Source organism: Salvia splendens, chromosome 6 (assembly GCF_004379255.2).
Source record: "Salvia splendens isolate huo1 chromosome 6, SspV2, whole genome shotgun sequence".
Lineage (NCBI taxonomy): Eukaryota > Viridiplantae > Streptophyta > Magnoliopsida > Lamiales > Lamiaceae > Salvia > Salvia splendens.
In genome coordinates this window covers 12,102,813-12,124,949 of record NC_056037.1, presented here as the reverse complement: position 1 = coordinate 12,124,949, position 22,137 = coordinate 12,102,813, and the positions used below count along the sequence as shown (strand labels likewise).

At 36.1% G+C, this 22,137-nt stretch overlaps 1 protein-coding gene across 1 annotated transcript; it reads left to right on the top strand.

Moving 5' to 3' along the window:
- Positions 1 to 6,114: 6,114 nt before the first annotated feature.
- LOC121808801 (glutathione S-transferase T3-like) lies at positions 6,115 to 12,547 on the top strand. The gene is made up of 2 exons (XM_042209377.1): positions 6,115 to 6,452; positions 12,334 to 12,547. The coding sequence occupies exons 1-2, from the start codon at positions 6,115 to 6,117 to the stop codon at positions 12,545 to 12,547; spliced, it is 552 nt and encodes a 183-aa protein (XP_042065311.1).
- The last annotated feature ends 9,590 nt before the right edge of the window (positions 12,548 to 22,137 follow it).

The following is a 22,137-nucleotide window of genomic DNA, read 5'->3' as shown; positions in this document are numbered from 1 at the left end:
ATATGAGGTGAGTTGAGATGGCACGAGGAACAACCATTTTGGTTTTTTACAGGATGGTTGCAGCACCAGGACTTTGCTAGAATGGTCAGGGAGTCCTGGATTGAACAACCTTCTATTACCTCAGTTTTGAAACAGTTTACCGAGTCAGCAAAACTATGGAATAGAGAGACTTTTGGCAATATTGGCAATCGAAAAAGAAAATTAATAGCTCGAACAAAAGGGGCCCAAGCCGCACTTGAGGTCCATCATTCTCACAATTTGGTGGATCTCGAGCAAAAGCTTAAGGATGAGCTTGAGGAGGTGCTCGACCTAGAAGAAATATTATGGCGCCAAAAACCAAGGGATGACTGGTTAGAATTTGGGGACAGGAATACGAAATACTTCCACAATCGGACACTTGCTCGCAGACGTCAAAATAAAATTGAGGCCCTTCAGTTATCAGGGGACGAGTGGTGCTTTGATCCTAGTGAACTCCAAAGCTCGGCTCTTTCTTTCTATAGACAGCTATACACAGTTTCAGATTTATGGCCAGCCCTATCCGTTGCGGGGCTGCTTTCCTTCCATTAAGCTGAAGGACTTGGAGATCTTGAATGCAAATATGACGAAAGAAGAGATACGGTCAGCTCTTTTTGAAATGAAGCCTCTACAAGCTCCGGTGTCGGATGGGCTACATGCACAATTTTTTCAATCACAATGGGGAGTGGTTGGAGACTCGATATGTCGGGTGGTCATGGGAGTATTCCAGGGAGCTCCCCTTGAATCTGCCCTCAATAGAACCTCTCTGGTTCTCATTCCAAAAGTCCAAGAATTGGAATTTTTAACGGAATTTCAGCCTATTAGCCTATGCTCAGTTCTTTACAAGCTCATCACAAAGATCATTGTTAGGAGGATGGCTAATTTCATGAAATATGTGGTTTCTCCTAACCAACTAAGCTTTATTGCTGGTCGAAGTATAATAGACAATGTGGTTATTGCTCAAGAATGCGACCATTCCATGAATAAATGCAAAACTCAAACAGGGTGGATGTCGATTAAAGTGGATCTAGAAAATGCATATGATAGAATTCAGTGGGAGTTTTTGGAGGATTGTATGATGGATCTGGGGTTGCCTCAGCAGCTTATTAGTTTGATCATGGAATGTGTGTCCACAGCCACAATGCAGGTGCTATGGAATGGTTCTCCTACGAGCGTGTTCAAACCTGAACGGGATATTCATCAAGGAGATCCCCTCTTGCCTTATCTGTTCGTTTTGGGCATGGAAAAGTTGAGCCATAGTATTAATAAATCAGTCCAGGACCGGGATTGGGATCCTATTCGGCTGGCTCGGCATGGTTCCCCGGTCTCTCATTTGTTCTTTGTTGATGATTTAGTGCTATTTTGCAAAGCTGATATGAAGAACGCAAGAACTTTAAAGTCAATCCTGGACAAGTTCAATCACCATTCGAGGCATAAAGTGAGTGCAAGCAAAACTCAGTTATTTTTTTCTCTGAATATAGATGTCAGTCTTGCGCAAGCCATAGAGAATCATTTGCAGTTTCAGTCAGTATGTAATTTGGGGAAATACTTGGGGATCCCAATCTTCCATGGAAGGGTCACGAAAAACAAATTTCAATACCTAATTGACAAAGTCCGAGCTCGGTTGAATGGATGGAGTGCAAGTTCGTTGTCTCTAGCTGGGAGAATTACATTAGCCAAAGTAGTGCTTAACTGCAATTCCGAGTTATTGCATGCAGGTGGTCCTCCTTCCCGCTGCAGTAATTACAGAAATTGAAAAGCTTATTAGGCAGTTCGTATGGGGTGCCTCAGATGGTAAAAAGAAGCTGCCACTTGTGAGTTAGGTGGCCTTGGCATTCGCGACCTCAGAGTCCACAATCAAGCATTTATGGTGAAGTTTGGGTTCAGAATTATTTTGAATAAGGATGCTTTATCGGTGCGAATATTAAGGGAGAAGTATAAGATCGATAAAGGATGCCCAACTACAATAAAACGAGCCAATTGTTCCTTTCTCTGGGGCTTCTTATCGAAAGTCTGGAACGATGTCCATGATAGTATTTGTTGGTCTATTGGTAATGGGAAGCTCACAAAATTTTGGCTAGATGTGTGGATCTCGAGTTTAGGGCCATTAATCAACCATACGGTAAATGATGCGATGGTTGAAGTTGATGCCTATGTTTGTGATTTTGTGGATGAGCGTGGGAACTGGAAGTGGACTGATTTAAATGTTATTACTCAGCCAGCAGCTATGCAAATTGTTAGTATATGCCCTCCAAATGAGGAAGCAGACGATGATCTTTGTGTTTGGCGGTGGAAATCAAATGGGAAGAGCTCGGTGGCGGAAGCATATGGCTATTTTTCTCGTGATTGATGGGGTTCAAAGGATAATTGTTGGGTCTCGATCTGGAGTTATAAAGGTCCTCATAGAGTTCGGCAATTTTTATGGCTTGCTTTCAAAGACCGATTACTTACCAATGTTGAGAGGTGTCGCAGACATATTACTGATGATGCAACTTGTATTGTTTGTGGGGGAGCACAAGAATCCATTGATCACGTCTTGAGATGCTGCCCGACTGCCTCTTCCGTTTGGAGTAAGATAGTCCCAAGAGATACTTGGTTCAGGTTTATCTCTATTCCATTTGAGACTTGGTTGATTGAAAATTTGAACTAAAGCAAAGTAGCAGATGGTTACTCTTGGAGTACTATATTTGGTTTAATTTGTTGGAGACTATGGAAAAACAGGAATGCTAAAGTGTTTGGGGGTGAGACGTGGTCGATGGATAGCAAGATAAGCCAGAGCAGGTCTTGGGCGCGAGCTGTGCAAAACTATGCTACACGCAAAGTCATGACTACAGTTCCATTGAGCAAGTTAGTTAGTTGGTCCCCTCCAACGTCAGGTAGCTGGAAGCTCAATACGGACGGGGCAGTGAAGGGAGTATCTCAAGTGGCATCAGGCGGTGGTGTTATTAGGAATGATGTCGGGGTCTGGTTTAAAGGATACTCCAGGAGCTTAGGACATGGTTCGGTAATTGTGGCTGAATTATGGGTCATATATGATGGTTTGCAGCTTGTCTGGGACAACGGAATACGAAGTCTTAAAGTCAAGAGTGACAACCAATCAGTGGTCTTTATGATTAACTCGAATAGAGAGGATGGAAGTTGTTTCAGTCTCGTTCGAAATATTTGGAGTATGTGTGATAGAAACTAGTCTGTGGTAATCAAACACGTATATCGTGAGGCTAATTCAGTTGCAGATTTTTTGGCAAGGTGGTCGTCAGGTCGGGATACAGGTATGTACCTACATGATGAGCCACCAATTGGAGTACGGAACTTGTTATTGAGTGATCGTTTGGGAATCTCATGTGTTCGAGCTGGATACACTGTAATATTTTCTTAAGGGCTATGCCCTCTCTTGTAACCAAAAATAAAAAAAAATTAAAATATTAAATAACTTATAGTAATTTATATAAATACTCTCTAAGGGGTGCGTTATAATGTTAACTTTTCTTAAATTGCTAACTTGTTAATTCATCAACGTAGTATATTGAAAATGTCAACACGATCACATTAAAATGTCAACACATATTTGTGTTGACATTTTAATAAACTGTGTTGACATTTAAATATTAATGTCAACACAATCTATTTAAATATCAACTTAAGTTTATGTTGACATTTTATTATCATCGTGTTAACATTTTTAATACATACTCTGATAATATATAAGCGTCTAAATAAGGTACTTAATCCCAAATTAACTTTCTTAATCATATCATTTCAATTTCACATATCTTTAGGTCATTCTAACTTAATTGATACGGATCTTCATGATTGAATACATATTGATTACCCCAAAATTTGTCAATATGCTTGATCTCAATTAGACACCAAAAAGTGTAAGTGTAGCTAGACTGCAAAAAATTGATTCAAAATGAAATTGATGGGGAAGAAAAAAGGGGAAGGATGTGTATGGTGGGAGGACCCTCTTAAGTATCTAAGACCTTGCTCAAGAAGATGGGGCAACCTTATACTACTTTCGTCAAGGCAAATCTCTCCATTGCTTTCACTTTTCTACGATTATACAAGCAGTAGGTGCACACACGTGCTTGATGTTGGTTATTTTAGTGTAATTGGATTAACTTGATTGATCAATATTATCATAATGAGACATCATATAAGTTTGGAAGTGCGGAGTGCATGCTTGTTTGAATTTATTATGATTAGACAAGGGTTCGGGGGCAGCGCCCCCGAGTAGCGGGGTCCAAGAGGCGGCAGCCCCTGGCTGGGGTCGAGCTGTGCAGAAAATTCATCCGGAAATGTAATTTTTGATAGTCGAAGGACTAATTTGCAATTCTCGAAACCCTTGAAAAATAGTTAAAATCAGTTAATATCCGAAGAGACGCGACGTTTCGTTTCAGGCCTCTTCTTATTGATCATTTTCGATTCAAAGTTGTGATCGCAGAATCAACAGACGAATCTTCTACAAACCTGAATTGCATCCGATCAAATATTGGTAGAACCACCAAATTGATTTGATCTGAAAAATGTTTCACGCCTTTCAGGATATCCAATTGTTCACATTTAGTAAATCTCCCTACCACTTGATAGTTTTAGAAAAACTAAAAAAACAATCTAGCAAGTAGGAATTAGATAAATTCTCACAAGGAAGAAAGCTCAAAAAGAAGTTTACAATTTTAATTAATCAAAGTCTAATCTAAATGTCTCACAAACTAGTATTTGTATGCAGAATAGGAATCCTAAGAAATGAGAGTAAAATAGTGAAAAATCGGATTAAACATTGCACGGGCTAGGCCCGAGCGTTTTTGAGGTGACAATTCGCCCTACCAAGCAAACTCTCTGGAGTACAAAACATGCTAATGCCAAGTCGGGCTTTTTGTTGGACGGATTCGCCCGGTAGGGAAAACTCTTTGGAATCTCGGTCATATGTCAGCATAACACCCGGTCGAGCGTTCAGTTTGCTCAACCCAGACGAACTTTTTGGAGTCCGTTCTTAGTTATGACCAATTGTACGATGGAAAGGGGTGTGGAACGCCCGACCGAGCATTCTTCATGCCTCTCATTCCGACCTGTTTTGACTTGGAGCATCATCTTCCTATAATGGGTTCCTTCGGACCTCGAAGCTTCTTTCTCTAGCATCTTCCGGATGAGGGCGGATAGATCTTTTTGCGCCTTTCACTTCATGGCTCTTCTGATGGGTCTCCCTAGCCTTTCCAAAGGACTCGGGCTCACATGCTTCTCGGACTCGAATCTTAAGATCATATCAATAATTCTTTTTCTAACTTAAAAATCCCTACACATTCCATCTTCTACTCTAGTAGTTGAATTTACAAGTGGTACATTTGACTTGATTGTAGAAGGGAAGAGCCAAAGCCATTAGTTTATATCTTCTTCAGATGACTCACGACTAAGAGCACCCGCATTGCTATCTCGATGCGAGACGAGACTGCATCGAGACAGCGATGCAGGTGCTCCGTCGCGTCTCGTAGCCCGGGGGGAGGAGTGGGTGGCGGGCTGTCTCACCACGCGCGTCTGCCACGTGGCAAGCAGCGGTTGGGGCATGACGCCCACTCGCTGGCTCTGCGAGTGGGTGTCGATTTTAGGCTATTTTTAATTATTATTTTTTTAAAAAAATCTGGAAAAAAAATTGACCTTTTTTTCAGCCGTTTTTTTACCGTTTTTTTTTTGCAGTTTTTTTTTTCTTTTTTTCCCCACATTCGTCTATAAATAACCCAATTCCCCACCATTTTTTCCACACACAAACACTGCACTCTCACAAACACTATCATATCATCTCTCTTTCCTCTTCAATTTCTGTAAAAATGTCCGGTGACGAAAACTCCGGCGGCGAGGGCGGCGGCTACGACTTGAACGCGTTTGTCGACTGGGGGGCATGTACAATGTTTTGGGTGCTTCCGGTTCTGGTTCGTCGCCGGGCACCCAAGGCTCGTCGACGACGGCGTACCAAACACCATCTTTTTCAGTTGATGCAAACTATCGTCCCTCCCGTCCGAGGAGCACGCAAACGCAGGGATTATCCCAAATTAGGCGGTGGAGGACCGTGAGGACGACGGCCGTCATCCATACACACAAGCGGAGACGATGGCTCTGTTCGACGCTTGGATCAGCACGTCGAACGTTCCTATCCTCGGGAATCAACAAACCCGCAAGTATTTTTGGGATAAGGTCACCGACGTATACAACGCAAAAAAGCCGAGGGGGGCCTTCAGCCGCAACCTGAATATGCTTCACCCTCATTTTGAGCGAGCCGACAGAGATGTCAAAATATTTTGTGGGATCTACAAGAGGGAAGCGGAGCAATACCAAAGCGGAGCCAATGGATCCGACATTCTGATAGCGGCTTTGCAAGTTTTTAAATCCGACACCGGCAAGGATTTCAAATTTCCCGATGTTTGGGAGATGGTCAAACATCTTGATAGGTGGGTTGGCGGTGTCGATTCTAGCACGGGCTCGAGCTCGAGCTCGAAATGCACGAAGCATACGGCGGGTGGCCAATACTCGTCTAGTGATGACGGGGAAGGCAACGCCTCACAAGAGGTTGAGTTCCCGACATCCGATGCAGGGGGCTCCTCTGGTACACGACGTCTGCCGCAAGGGAACAAGGCGGCGAAGGCGGCTAGAGGGAGGGGGAGGGGTCGAGGCGAATCAAGCCAGACGGGCTCCCAAGGGCCGCCGTCCTCCCTAATGTCCATGTACTTCACCGCCACGATGGCTGACACTTCCCGCATGACGCCTGCCCAATAGGAAGCCCATCATGCCGACATTGAGTATCTGGCAAGTCAACTTGGTATTCCGCCTCCATCTAGCTTGGGTGCACCGCCACCGCCTTCGGGGGATGATTCGCCGGCGGAGTAGCTTTTATAATTTAAGTGTGCAATTTTTAATTTCTAGTATTTTAAAGAGGGAACATCATTTTTGGTCCACGAACTTTGCCAAAGTATCATTTTAGATCCATGAACTTTGAAAATATCATTTCAAATCCGTGAACTTTGAGTTAATATCATTTGAGGTACTTTTTACTATTTCCAAGTTTTTTAGGACGAAAATACCCTCAATACCTTAAAGTATATATATTTTTAATAAATTTATCATATACTCATAATTTTTTATAAATATCTTTACAATATATTTTTTGACAAATTTTCTAAATATAATTTGACCTTAAATATTATCACTTAATTTTGTGACATGCAAGTAAAATTGCTTCTTCAACTTTTATGTTAATTTTTTTAAAAATTGAATAAAGAACTTTCTTTAATAATGAAAAATAGAATAAAGATCTTTTCTTGCAAGTCACAAAATTAAATGATAATATTGAAGGTCAAATTATATTTAGAAAATTTGTCAAAAATATATTGTAAAGATATTTATAAAAAGATCTTTATTCAATTTTTTATTATTAAAGAAAGTTCTTTATTCAATTTTTTTAAAAAATTAATATAAAAAATTGAAGAAGCAATTTTACTTGCTTATAACAAAATTAAGTGATAATATTTAAGGTCAAATTATATTTAGAAAAATTTTCAAAAATATATTGTAAAGATATTTATAAAAAAATATGAATATATGATAAATTTATTAAAAATATATACACTTTAAGGTATTGAGGGTATTTTCGTCCAAAAAAACTTGGAAATAGTAAAAAGTACCTCAAATGATACTAACTCAAAGTTCACTGACCTAAAATGATATTTTCAAAGTTCACGGATTTAAAATGATACTTTGGCAAAGTTCGTGGACCAAAAATGATGTTCCCTCTATTTTAAATTATGTCTTTTTTTATTTTTTTTTAGATTTTAATTATGTGTTTTTTTTTTGTTTTTTTTAGGATTTTAAATTATAATTTTCTTTTATTTAATGAAGTGTGTTTTTATTAATTGAATTTGTTGGAAATAAAAATAAAAAAATGAAATTGAATGAATTGTTAAGGGATGAGATGTTTAAGAAATGGAGGGTTGCAGGTGCTGTCTCTTAGTTAAGAGATGAGGTAAAAAGTGCAGTGAGGCCCATGAATAGTGAATGGATGAGGCGGTATTGAGACAGTGATGTGGATGACCTAATAGTTGTGATTGGGAAGGTTTTTGGGCCTCACAATCAAACTTCTTAGCTATATAGCAACATATGTAACGGAGTATTAAAATTTTGATGTCTAGTCGTCTTTGATTTCAACAAAATTTGAATTCGAGAAAATTTTAAAAATATCATAATTTATGTATTTTTTTTCCATCCATAAAAAATAGACCACATTGTGAATGACACAGTTTTAATGTGAAAATAGACCAATTTGTGAAAAACCTTAATAGTAACCGAAGAATGTAGTATATTTGAGTAATACTACAAAATTAGCATCGCAGCAACATTCCATCGCCGTCGCCCATCCCTCCCACAGTCCCACATCATTTCGGCGTTCGGAGAGTGATGGGAGGATGAAAAGCGTGCATGTTTGGTAGGGTTGATAACTCATCTAGGGATAAAATTTTATTAATAAAATGTGTTGGGCCGCAAGTAATGAATGGGTGGGCCATTTTAGTATATGTTGGGCAGTTGTTTTAAAACTGGAGGGCCAAGCAGCTGGGCTGCTATTTATTTTGGTGCCTCAAATACATAGCCGACATAATTATTAGTAGAATTTTATAATACTTACCAAACATCTTAACATCAAAATATTTTTTGGAAATAGATTTAATTAAATATTAGAGCTAACAGAGAAACTTCAAATTTGAACTTGCAAAAAAAATACCACTTCTTTTAATATTTACACTAAATATAATGAGTTTTTCGGATGCGTGGGGCACTCTACTACTATAATAACGAAAATGTACCCATTTTGTTATTTCTTCCATCTATGGGAAAAACACCACCCGTATTGGCGGCTTAGTAAGTAAAAACGCTAACCACGTTGGCATTTTACAATGTCTTTTTGATTTTATGCAAATACAGTATTTATCGTAACACACTCACTTGGTTGACGTGTTTATTTAAAAAACGGCTATTGTAATAGCGTTTTTATAAGCAAATTTCGGATAAAATAAATCCTAAATTAAAATTTATACATGCCTATCGCGTTGGCGTGTTTAATAAATTTACAAAAAAAAAACTAAATTAGAAAAGCCAACGTCATTGTCGTTTTTAGACAGAATGAATGATATCATATTCTCCTCCCCAAATCGCGAAACCCGCACACAACGGCGGCTTCTCGGTGATTTCGCCCTCCCTCCATCAATTGCATCAACAAGGAGTGAATCAGTGCTATTCTTCCGCATATTTGATATATTTTTCGGTTAGTATGCTTATTTTTTACAATATTAGAGTAATTGTTTGATAGTTATTTAGAGTTTGTAATGAGTTGTAAATTGAGTTGAAATTCTGTGTTGCATTATTATTTAGCATATTGGCTTGTTTGAATGACATTATTGTTGATTAATAGTTGAGATATTGGTGTTTAGTTAGGGTATAAATTTGATTAAAAACAAACTAGGTAGTGTTGTTCTAGCTTAAATATTGGGCAACTTGATTTGGTTAATGTGGGTTTTAAATTGGTGTTGCATTATTTGGGTTTAGGTGTTACATTATTTGATATTGGGTTCAATAGTGACAAATTATTGAAATTGTTTAGGTTTATGTATATTGTTTAGTTTGAATTGTGAATGTTGTGTAGGTGAATCGTGTTACAATTTTATGTAATGTTGTGTAGGTGAACTTGTTTAATGTGGCAGACACAAGCTATTATGCATTATTTGATATTGCTGTTCCATTTTGTGATATTGGGTTGAATAGTATCCAATTATTGAAATTGTTTAGGTTTGTGTATTGTTTAATTTGAATTGTGAATGTTATGTAGGTAAATTATGGCAACATCTTCAACTTCTCGTCGAAGACTCTTATGTGGTCCTGAGGACCCTTCCATATTGTATCTTCAGAGACAACACGTCTCTCAAAATATATGGGCAGAAGTTGAATCACAAGACGTATGATGTAGAAGATATGAATGAATCATTTGGGATATTCCCATACATCCCCGTGTTTTGACAATAATAGACGAGATAGGCTTTGGCGGCATATTGAGGTGTGGTCAACCAAAAGACATTGACCACCATCTTATCACCGCGTTGATTGAACGATGGAGTCCAGAGACTCACACGTTTCATTTTCTAGTCTGTGAAGCGACAGTTACATTGGAAGACGTGGAGGTCTTATGGGGCCACAAAGTTGACGGTGATGTTTTGACGGGTTACATCCCTACTAAGGATGCCAACTATTGGATGCAACTTTCTTTGGATTATCTTGGATTTACACCAGATACAGTTGAGTTGAAAGAAATGGTTTGAAAATAGACAAGCTTATCAAATCAACTAAGGATTGAGTTAAGTGATGAACACGACCACTATATATATGTTCAACATGCTCGTGTTTATTGTCTGCTTTTACTTGGTGGTCTGATGATCCCAAACGCCTCCGGAAATAAAATTTCATTCTTCTACTTGCAATTTTTCATGGATGTAGAACGATGTTCTAGCTATAGCTGTGGTGGTGCGACTCTTGCTTGCTTGTATCACAATTTATGTGAAGTTGCCCTTGATAGGAGGACCGATGTCGGGGGAGCTTGTACCTTGTTACAATTGTGGGCTTGGGAGAGAATCCCAAATATTAGACCAAAGATGATAAATCCCGTGCATGTAGACTACGCACCATGTGCAGTCGCGTAAGTTGATCACTAATTAATTTTTTAAGAATAATTTTCATTAATTTCCGTGTTAATCGCTCATAATTTAATTTTTTTAAATGGAGTGGTCCGGCGTCATATGTAAAAGCATCCGTGCATTGCATTGAAAATTTCAGAGATCAATTCTCCAGAATGCACGCCAACCAAGTAATTTATGTAACTTATTTTTTTTTATTTGTTGTTTTGATTGAATTTGTTTTGACTAAATTTTTTTCATATGTAGTTTATTTGGAGGCCTTATGTTTGTGTAGACGGTCGTCCTATATGGACGTCGATAACATCCCTTATTTGCTGGAATTTGGTTGAGCCACACATGCCACAACGAGTGTTGCGACAATTTGGGATCGTCCAACCGTATATCCCGATCCCCAACCGGTTCCACCCGGAAGAGTTTGTGAAACAGGATCATAGTGGTAAATCTGGCTGAAATTGGGTTGAGTACCACCACAATTATATACAGGAGTGGGACAATAGGCACAACTTGGTATGGACTGATTTGAAGTACTCAAATGAGCCTATTGCATCAGATGAATATATGAATTGGTTTCGTAGAATAACTGTGGTGTACTTAACTAAACCTGGCGTGCATGCTCAAGAGGGCTTCCATGAAACGACATCTTCTCATAGCTTCGCGGTAAATTGAAACAAATATTAATTATTTAAATTCATATAATGAGATGTAATTAATTTTGAAAATTGTAGGTGGAAACGCTTCAAAAAATACGTCACTTTCAAGATGGGCGAGATATGACAGGCCGACCGGATTTGGTAACAGTTTCGAAGATGGTTGAAGATGGTCTGCAGGTATCTGGGGGGCTGAGATGATGGACTACCGTCCTTCCCAGCGATCTGAGCTGGACATTGTCATGCCCGTGAGGCAAAAAGGGAAACGACGTGGAAAGAAGAAAACTACTTGTGGAGAGTAGGGCTGGGACGATACGAGATATCGTATCGAAAACGTTGTATCGTATATCGTATCGAAAATATCGATATGAAAGAATTTCATATCGTTATCGTATCGAAAGTTTCGATATATCGAAATTTCGATATATCGAACTTTCAATATGGATAATATGAATATCGTTATCGTATCGATATTTCGATATATCGAATTTCGGTACGATATATCGAAATATCGATATCGTATCGAATACCTGTATATCGAAAATTATAATTTCAAAACTTAAAATTCACACAAAAAATAATAAAACTTCAACACAATAAAATTAATAGTGTTCTTATCTCCATAATCAAAATACAACACAACCAAGTACAATTAAATGGATTTATATATATTTATAATTTTAAATTTTAATATGTATTGAATTTCAATATGTTTCGATATATATCGTATATTCGATATAAAACGATATATCGAAAATATCGATATATATCGTATATTCGATATAAAACGATATATCGCGATATAAGGAAATTCATATCGTTATCGTATCGAAAACTTACGATACGGTATCGTATCGTATCGAAAATTACGATATATCGAAAATTCGATAATTTTTTAATATTTTTCAATACGATACGAGCGATATATCATTTTTTTTGATATTTTTCCCCAGCCCTAGTGGAGAGTCGTCATCTTCAAGGATGGATGCTCATTTGGTAGATGATTCTGATGAAGATTTTGTGCCTCCACCTCCACCTAGATCTGAAGTTCGAGGTCGTCATTCTGTCAGCCACACTGGTGGTACAGGTGAAGATATTGGTCCCGTGATGTCTACCATTCTCCACCTCAGTCTTCTATGCGAGATGATATTTTCGGGGTGGATTTAGAGAATGTTGTTGTTCAAGATGCTCATCCCTCTAGACTCCCTACTTCCGGAATGGGGAAGGGGATCCAGGGCCTATTTATGCGGAGAAGGCGAGACGATTGAACTAAACTAGAACTATTTTTATTTGGTTATTGAGTTGATCTTCTTGTTTGTGAACCTTGTAATCTTTATATTTGATAATTTTACAACTCATCTTTCTATTCTTATTTATATTTTTGAATATGCTATATAATTGGTAGGAAAGATTGCAATATTTTGAATAAGTATTAATGAGCAGGATTGGGTAGAAACGGTTCTGGGTAGAAATGGTTCATGAATTGGTTCTGGGTAGAAACGGCAGTCAAGTTGGCATTTTTACATTATTTTTAGAAATGCCAATCAGATTGGCGTTTTAATGTAGAAAACGCCAACGGGAATGGCGTTTTATACTTTGGTTGCGTTTTTAAAAACGGGCATTAAACATTCTGGATAGAAACGCCAGTCAAGTTGGCGTTTTGACATTATTTTTAGAAACGCCAATCAGGTTGGCGTTTTAATGCAGAAAATACCAACGGGAATGACGTTTTATACTTTGGCTGCGTTTTTTTAAAAACTGGCGTTAAACATTTTGGATAGAAACGCCAATCAAGTTGACGTTTTAATACAGAAACATTTTCCAAACCCGTTTTTATTCATAACATACCCTGCAGAGCCACCATCACAATACAATACATACAAATAGTATTCAATACATTAGGCAACATATTGAATACTACATAAGTCCAGACAAAATATCACAAGTCCAAATAGTAATCAATACATAAATCCAAATAGTAATCAAATAGTAATCAATACACAAGTCTAAAAAATCAAGAAGTCGGGCAGTTGTGCCTGTCGTGACCAAGTTGACGGCATTTTTTACAACGGCGTCATGCTCGTGGCTGGTCAGCTTCACGGACATCCATCTGATTAGGAATCCTAGTTGTACGGTATCGACCGTGACTTCGAGGCATTAACTGAGTTCGTGAACACTGCAAAGTCCATTCAGGCACGTCCCAATAATCTGGGTGTATGAGTGGATTGAACACCCCAGAATATTGGTGTACCCAAACACTTGTATGGTATACGGGATTAACAAACGATATTATGTTGTCATTTCTAAACCGCGCAACTGTTGTTGCATGTGAACACGGAAGTCTCCACATCTGCACTTTTTACATTTGCAGTTCGACTCCAAGTACAACACCTTCCACTTGTTACCACCATTTCCACCAATTCGACGTCTTGTTCGAACCACATAAATCCCTTGAATTGTGTTTGTTGCTCTCATATTATGTAACTGACCTTTTGCATCATTTTTGCACACCTTTTCATGCTCCCACGGGGTAAGTGGTGTCGCACACTGTGTTGATGCAATTGACCGCTCATTGAACCATTCTATTGTCCTCCAAAATGTCATATCAATGCAAGCTTTGATTGAGAGTTCTCTTGTGCCTCTCAACACATTGTTGTAAGATTCCACCATATTAGTGGTCACCTTACCCCATCTTTTGTGTTTGTCATACGCCAAATTCCATTTTTCTAAATCCACGGTATCAAGGTACTGCAAAGCCTCGTTGTTGACGTCTCGAAGTAAACGACGCCTTTTCTTAAACTTGCGCTTTTTGGTAGCAATACCCATTTTGCAAACCAATCTTTTAACCATGATACCTTTGTGATTCTGCAGAACATTCTTTCTGACATGTACCAAGCAAAACCTATGATGACCTTTAGGTTCTTCTTTCCATATGGGAGAATTTATTGCATCTATGATTCCCACATGGCTATCAGAAATTACACATATTTCATGCTTTGCTACATGAAGTCTCATGCGTTCCATAAACCAATTCCAACTTTCTTTGGTTTCCTCATCAACAATGGCATATGCAACATGCAAACATTTCTTATTAGCATAAAATCCAACGGCAATAAGAATTTTACCTCGACATCGTCCACGTAGATGAGTTCCATCAACTGTTAAAACTGGTTTGCATAGTTGATAAGCCTCCACAGTTGGTCCAAAAGCCCAAAATACGTACTTGAATACCTTGTTCATACCGTGGCTTAATCTGTCATCATGCAACCATTCGACAATTGTACCGGGATTTTGTCTTTGCATTTCATTCAAATAAGACGATAAAACTTTGAATGACCACTCTCATCCACCATATACAAGCTCAATAGATGTCCTCCGAGCATACCATGCTTTCTTGTAACTAATTTTCACATGAAATCTATTTTCAATATCCGCCACACTAGCTTTTACCTTGTAGGCAGGATCGTTTTCTATCTGATGTCGAACACTCAATGATATCATGGACAACGAAAGATTAGCGTGCCCATTATAATTACGATCCCCCATACAAGTATGAGCAGTGCTAAACACTCTAATTTTCCAGTGTTCATCATGCTTTCTCAATGTTGCTCGACACTCCCACAAACATTTCGGTAATGACTTATCATCCGGATTTCCTTGTGGCCACTTACAAACCGCATGCCATCTCCTTCCTTTACTTTCAGCAACTGTATATTGTCGGATTTTTTCCAAATGCCAAAAAGTCACGGTTGTCTTCAATTCTAACTTCGTTTTAAATTTAGTATGCAAACCGACATTGCTAGGATCTTTTTCACTCCAATAATGCACACTAGGATCAACAACCTCAAAGTTCTTTGGATCAAAACTATCATATGTACCTGGTAAGGTGCGAAAATAGTCCATTCCACACTGTGGGAACTGTGGAACTACTCTTCCTCCAACTGTTGTTTCTCCAACCACTGTTTCTTCAACTGCTGTTTCTCCAACTGGAATGGATGGTCTTGAATCAACAAATTGTTCATCATCAGACGGATCACCATCTGAGTCTGTACTAACAATGTTTACATCTTCTGAATCATAAGGTGATTGTGGATCAAGAAAGTCGACTTTATCAGGACCTATAATGTCATCAACCACATGACAATTGTCACTGTCCCCTAAACGCACGCCTCCAACATCAAAATTTTGTGTTGCAGCGAAGCTTGGTTCTTGGGCTCTCGTAGACGTACCAACATCATAACTTATGACATGATGACTATTTTGTTGAGTAATTGCCGAATACTCAACAAATAATTCAATTTGACCTCCTGTAGCCATACTCTCACTGGACATTAGTGGCATGCATACTTCTTCTAGTAGAGTACCTATAAACGTGACTCCGGATCCAACGAATATAATACGTTTCCATATTATTTGAACTTTGTTTTCAAATATGCTTATCTCATCCTTTCACAAATTGTACCCACAAGCTTATCGTAAGAAACACTTTCATCCAACATAATGAATCTTTTTGAAAAAGGAGGATCATATGAAATAACTGCTCTGGGAATTATCTTTCCACCCCAATATAAATTGACACACCACGTCATACTATCTGCAATAATGTAAAACACAAATAAATATGTATTATTTTTACATTCATCATTATGTAGAGGAAACTTTATATATCATCAATATTTTTCTATTAATGACACTACAATATATACTATCATAACAATTCATCAAATATTGATAAAAAATTATATATACTAACCGAATAGGAAGACTAATGTGTGGAAGAATGAGCCAAAATCGAAATCTTCACGCTCAAATTGCCGATTGCGTCGACCCGAGCAAGGGTTTCGCGCAACTTTAAGGTTTTTCGCATTTGGGGAGGGTAAAGGATTAGGGTTCGCGATTTTGGGGAGAGATCTGACTTATATCTGTTTCAACGGTACCACGCCAACCAGGTTGCCGTTTTACTGTTAAAAACGGCAACGTAATCGGCGTCTATAATTATGATTATGGATTTTTTTTCTTATATTTGCTTAAACACGCCAATGTAGATGGCGTTTTATAATTAAACACGTCAACTCATTTGGGGTGTTAAAATAAATATTGTGTTTGCATAAAATCAAAAATAAATTGTAAAACGCCTACTTGGTTGGCGTTTTTACTTAATAAGACGCCAACTAGGATGGCGTTTTCCCCATAGATGGAAGAAATAACAAAGTAGATACATTTTCATTATTTTAGTAGTAAAGTGCCCCACAAACCCGAAATTCTCAAATATAATATCTCTACAATAAATGTGTGTCTATGTCGACATTCCTTTATACACTTACATAATACTGTATTTATTAAAATTCGTTTTAAAAATAAAATTGACCAAATTTAATTGAAGTGGAAGTAGTATATAATTTAGATTCGTAACCGGAAGGAACCTTCGTAGTTCATACCCTCCGTCCATATTTACTAACAAAATGTCCAAAATAGATTGAAAAAGAGATGTACGTTTATTTGCATGAAGTGTACGGAGATTGCTAACTTGAAAGACCAGTCCAAATGACAGGTGCCCCCTTTCAACTTCTTGTTTAACTTTTCGCAATCAATCTATTCTATCATTGTTTTATTAATGGGACGTATGTACCACTTTTTTTTTACTCAATTACATGGTTTTAATATTTTTGTTAAAGGACATTATTGGGGTTGATTATACTATATAATTATCACTAACCTTTATAAAAGATACTTCAACCATTCACGAAATAATGTTCACATTTGTCATTTAGTGTTGTTGACGATTTAAAATCTCATTTTTTGTTTTTCATATTTGTTAAGTGACTCCACACTCCACTGCATCATTACAAATTCACATTTGACTGTAAAATCATAATCCATAAAAGTGGGGGCACAAGTTCTACTACTATCTCCGTCCTTTAAAAATAAAAATTATATCCATTTTTAGTTATCCCTTAAAAATAGAAACTTTTTGTTTTAGGATGTGGAACTCCGAATTCACCAACACAATTCCACTAATTTTTCTCTTCCTTTCTCTTACTTTACGTCTTTACCCATTATACTTATTTTCTCTTATTTTACTGACTATTTTTTCTTACTTTACCAATTATGCATTAAAACCCATGCAATTTCAAAAGTTTCTATTCCCTCCGCCCCACAAGAATATGCAATATTTTCTTTTTAGTCTGTTCCACAAGAATATACACTTTCTGATTTTGGAAACTTCTTTCTCTCTAATGAGGTGAGACTCATTCTCACTAACAATACATTAATTGTCTTTTCTTTCTCATCTTTCTTACTTTACCAATTGTGGATTAAAACTTGTGCACAACTAAAAATGCATATTCTTATAGGACGGAAAGAGTATTTTTCAAGGATGGAGGTAGTAATTTTTTTCAAAGTGGGATTTCTCAGATTTGTATCTGGTAAAATGTTGCAATAAAAGATAAATTAGCAAGAAAATTATAGTCTATATTCAACTCTTTGCCCAATTAGTATTTTGTAAGAAAAGAATATCATTCGTTAATACTATTAATTATATTCAAAATTAATACAAAATGATCTCTAGTCCAATCTCTTCATCCAAACCCAAAATATAAACCTCTAGAATAATTATGGTCATCGCATAAAAATGGTGAATCAAAAATTCAAAATAGGAGTGCAGCCGAGAAGCTAAAAGTTAGCGTTGTACGCTATTTTAGAGGTTGAAGATGGTCAGAGTTGTGTGTGCACATGTTATAAAATTTAATTAAGATAACCTGGACATGTATATAATTGATGAATCACAGTTTATCGGTAAGACCTAAGATCAAAGTCAGCGACAAATGAGAAATATTATTAATCAATCTTTTAAAATATGGAAAAAAGAGTGCTAATAGATAGCCGTACATATAATTGAGTTGGGTAAAGACTCCAGTGGGGGCTACCTAGAAATCGATCAACCTACCTCTTCCTAAATCCTAATGAATGATGATTTTTACGAAACATGATTAAAGGAGTATTATGTGTAAATATAAGAGTGGGAGTATATTTGTATGAAATCTAGAAACATGCCAACCGCGATTTAGATGGATAACAATATGTATAGGCAATATCAATATATAAATATAAAATTGAATTATTGGTGCTCACATGCATTGCACACACAAAGACCAGTTTTCATAAGCTGACAGATTTTGATGGGCCTTCTTAGTTACAACCATATTATATCTACCACATGAAACGCTTCTCACCGTTGAACCTTAATTAGCTTTGTTTTTCCAAATTGATTTCGTAAAATCATGCTTTCACCATCCACAAATCATAATTGATACCTCTCCACATATCTCTACTTCTCTAGCCATTGTCATATCACCATTCTTCTCAATTTAATTGGAGTAACATTTTCATTTTTATTACAAATTAAAAGTTCATAATACTATTATAAATAACTAAATTACTTCATTAAAAAGTGTATATTACAAGACCTAAATATTTATAAGTCGTCAATAATTAAAAATTCTAATTCCGAGAAATTTAAAATTAAAAACTACATTCCATATTCGTAGGCTTCAAGTCCGAAAGGAGTTCAACAATTTATGCAGCTCTAGAGTCAATTTGGACATCTTGTCATATATTTCTCCGTCAGTGTATCCAACTACCAGAGGTAGAGAGTTTTGTTGATCTTGTTAAAAGCGCTAGCAATCCTATGAATTGAGGCGGATCCGGATGGGAGCAATTCAATGCTCATTGTCGGACCATCCCCCTTCGCTTTTCCCTTTGTTCCTATGGGACGACTTTGAGTGCTGAAAGACGAGGCATAGTTGACGGTTCCTCCCCTGTCATGTTTAGGTCGATGGACAAAGCTCTCCTACTCAGCGAGTAGTTGCCTTTGGCAGAGACTTAGGTCCTTTTTGGCATGTCACCTCTAGCCTCGGATCCACCTTTGAATTTTGGATTCCAATGGACAAGTGCCTAAATATTCTAGAACTTGAAAATCATCTTCTCATCCTCATAAAGAAAGCCTTCGATTTCTGGACAATGTTGAAATTATGGTCGTTTTAGGCCATATTTCTTGGGTGTTGACCATGATGACATCGAAGAGAGTCACTTCCTTCTGCACCCGGGACAAGTTCCACCGTCGCATGTCGTAATCACACACTGGTGCACCTCTCGTTTGGTAACGTTGCACTTCTCGGAAACCCGACGCCAAAACTTCCCAACTTTTTCTATATCTTTCATTTTTTCCTCCGGTACAAAACAAAGTAAAATAAAAATAAAGGATAATTACAAATTTACGTAATTATATCATAATCATTTATGAAAATACTGAATTATCCATTTTAATTAAATTTTAATGTACTTAATCACCCCTTCACATTAATTAAGGAATAAATATTTATTAATATTTTTAATGTAAAAGTACTCATCTCCAAATAAACAAAAATAAAAATATTCAAATAAACTTTTATTTTAAATTTAATGAAAAAAGAATGAAGTTAAGATAAAATTAGAAAATTAACAAAAAAAATAGGAAAGTGACGTTAAATAAAAATGCTTGATCATTATAATTATGGAGTAAGTACTATTTTACTAACTAATTCAATTGTGATAAGGAAAATGCTCAATTTTTTAAATATTTTTACTTATATTGAGATATTTTGTAGATATTTTTATCAAATTATAATTGTTTTAGAACATTTAACCAAAAAATGAAATATGCTTTTAAAGAATAACAAAAAATAGAAGTTAAGCTATAAAATGGTTAAATGAAAATTCATTTGATAATGCAATATAGTACTAGTACAATATTAAGTAATAACATTATTTTACAGTTATACTAGTAATATTTCGTGGTGTAGCATGTTAATAAATATACTATCGTAATTAATTCCTAATTTTAGTTTATAATTTTCTAAAATAATAGTATTAAAAATATCCAAAATTATGCAGTATTAAGGATAGATTAGTATATCACTAAAAATAGAATCGAGACTCAATAAACTAACACGATCCAATTTTAAATTAAGAGATACTATGTACTCATATTTTATTTTAAAATATTTATCTTTTCACGTAAAAAATACAAGAATAAGTAAGTATATAAATAAATAAATAAATAAAAAGAACATACGTTATTAGATCTTTATTTCTAGCTGACGATCAGTGCGACATCCACATCAATGGACCGGACATAAAATAATTTCTGTACATACATATATCGTGTCCTATTTTTCCTCTCTTCAAGATTCAATTTTTGTTTTCGATTTTATTTTCTGGTGGTGGAGATCGAGAATAATCGATCACATAATTCCCATTCATGATAATATAACTGATAATTCATAATTGTCATTTAGCACATCAAAATATTTTCCAAGATTATAAATGATTACATTATTGTTTCAATCTCATTTCAATTATTGTAAAAATTAAGAGGTGCTATATGATATTGAAATAAATTAGGCAATCATACTCGGCCTCACAAAATTAATTAAAGTGGAATCGAATCGAAATAAAACATAGGAAGAAAGCGAGGAGATGTTTGTATATATAATTGCCGCCATTAAGAATATATTACTCATTAAATGATACATTGCGTAAGCATAAATGTATAATTTGGGTACTACTTATAACTATTTATATTAATAATCGTAACTCAATTTTTTAATAATAACTAATAATGATTTTTTATTTACTTTATGGTGGATTTAACATTCGATTTATTAGTCGGAGAAAAAAGGTTATACTAAATTAGTTATGTTTCGTCATTATGTTTAGTAGCTTAGTTGAAATTAACTACAGTATATTAGTTAATAAATTAGATAAGTTATTTAGTTTTATATAAATATGTGGACATGAGTAATTGTTTGCATAAATAATATATTTTTTATTTAATAAATGATTTTATTTTTAAATATAAATTGTGATATAAGAAAATAATCTCACAAAAATTCCTGATGGAGGATGACACAGATGTAATTGGTTCCCGGAAAATGGGGATAACGTGGGGTAGCAAGATACTAATTTATTTCACTTACCAGACAATATATAGAGCAATATAAATTTCATCATCCTAGGTGAAACATAAATCCCAAATGAATAGTTTCATAGTTTTTCAAATCTAATCAATAATATTAATAATCTTATGACAAAAAGGGCTTAATAATTGACACTCATTTGTCTTACTCAAGATGATCTAACACTCTTTCTAGACTTTTGTTTCAGCTCCTTTGTCTATAACTTAATAAATCAAACACTACTTCTACTATATTTTTTTTTTTATCTATTCTCTTATTTTACAAATTATGCATTAGAATGTGTGTGCAGTCAAAAATTTATACTAGTACTATTTTTAGGGACAGGGGAAGTAATTAATAATTGAAACATATATATCTACATATAAAAGTTTATTTAGATCGAAATAGGTTTGTGAGCCTCGGAATATTTGATAAAACTCATTTATGTAGGAATTCTACGACTCATATCGAATTGAATAGATGAAGTAGAAGTACTTCGTCATTAACCTCAAGTCCAAAATGTACACACAACGGCACAAGTCGTCAAAATAAATCAATGGCAATACATCCGAGAATGACTGTGTTAGGACAGTAACAACATCAACTTTGAAAACTGCAGTGCAGTAAATTTTTTTTACATGAAGCATATTTAGCAATGCCCAGTAGTTAGCGCTCAGAAAAAAAAAGACATGCATGTCCTACACGTTCGCCTCGTCTCCACAAAGACTCCTACCAATTGTCAGCATCAAAACATGCTAATAA

Coding starts and splice junctions, on each gene's coding strand:
- LOC121808801 (XM_042209377.1), top strand. CDS start 6,115: ATGGCTCTGTTCGACGCTTGGATCAGCACGTCGAACGTTCCTATCCTC. Junction 6,453..12,333: donor ATGGTCAAACATCTTGATAG/GTGGGTTGGCGG, acceptor ATTTTTCCCCAG/CCCTAGTGGAGAGTCGTCAT.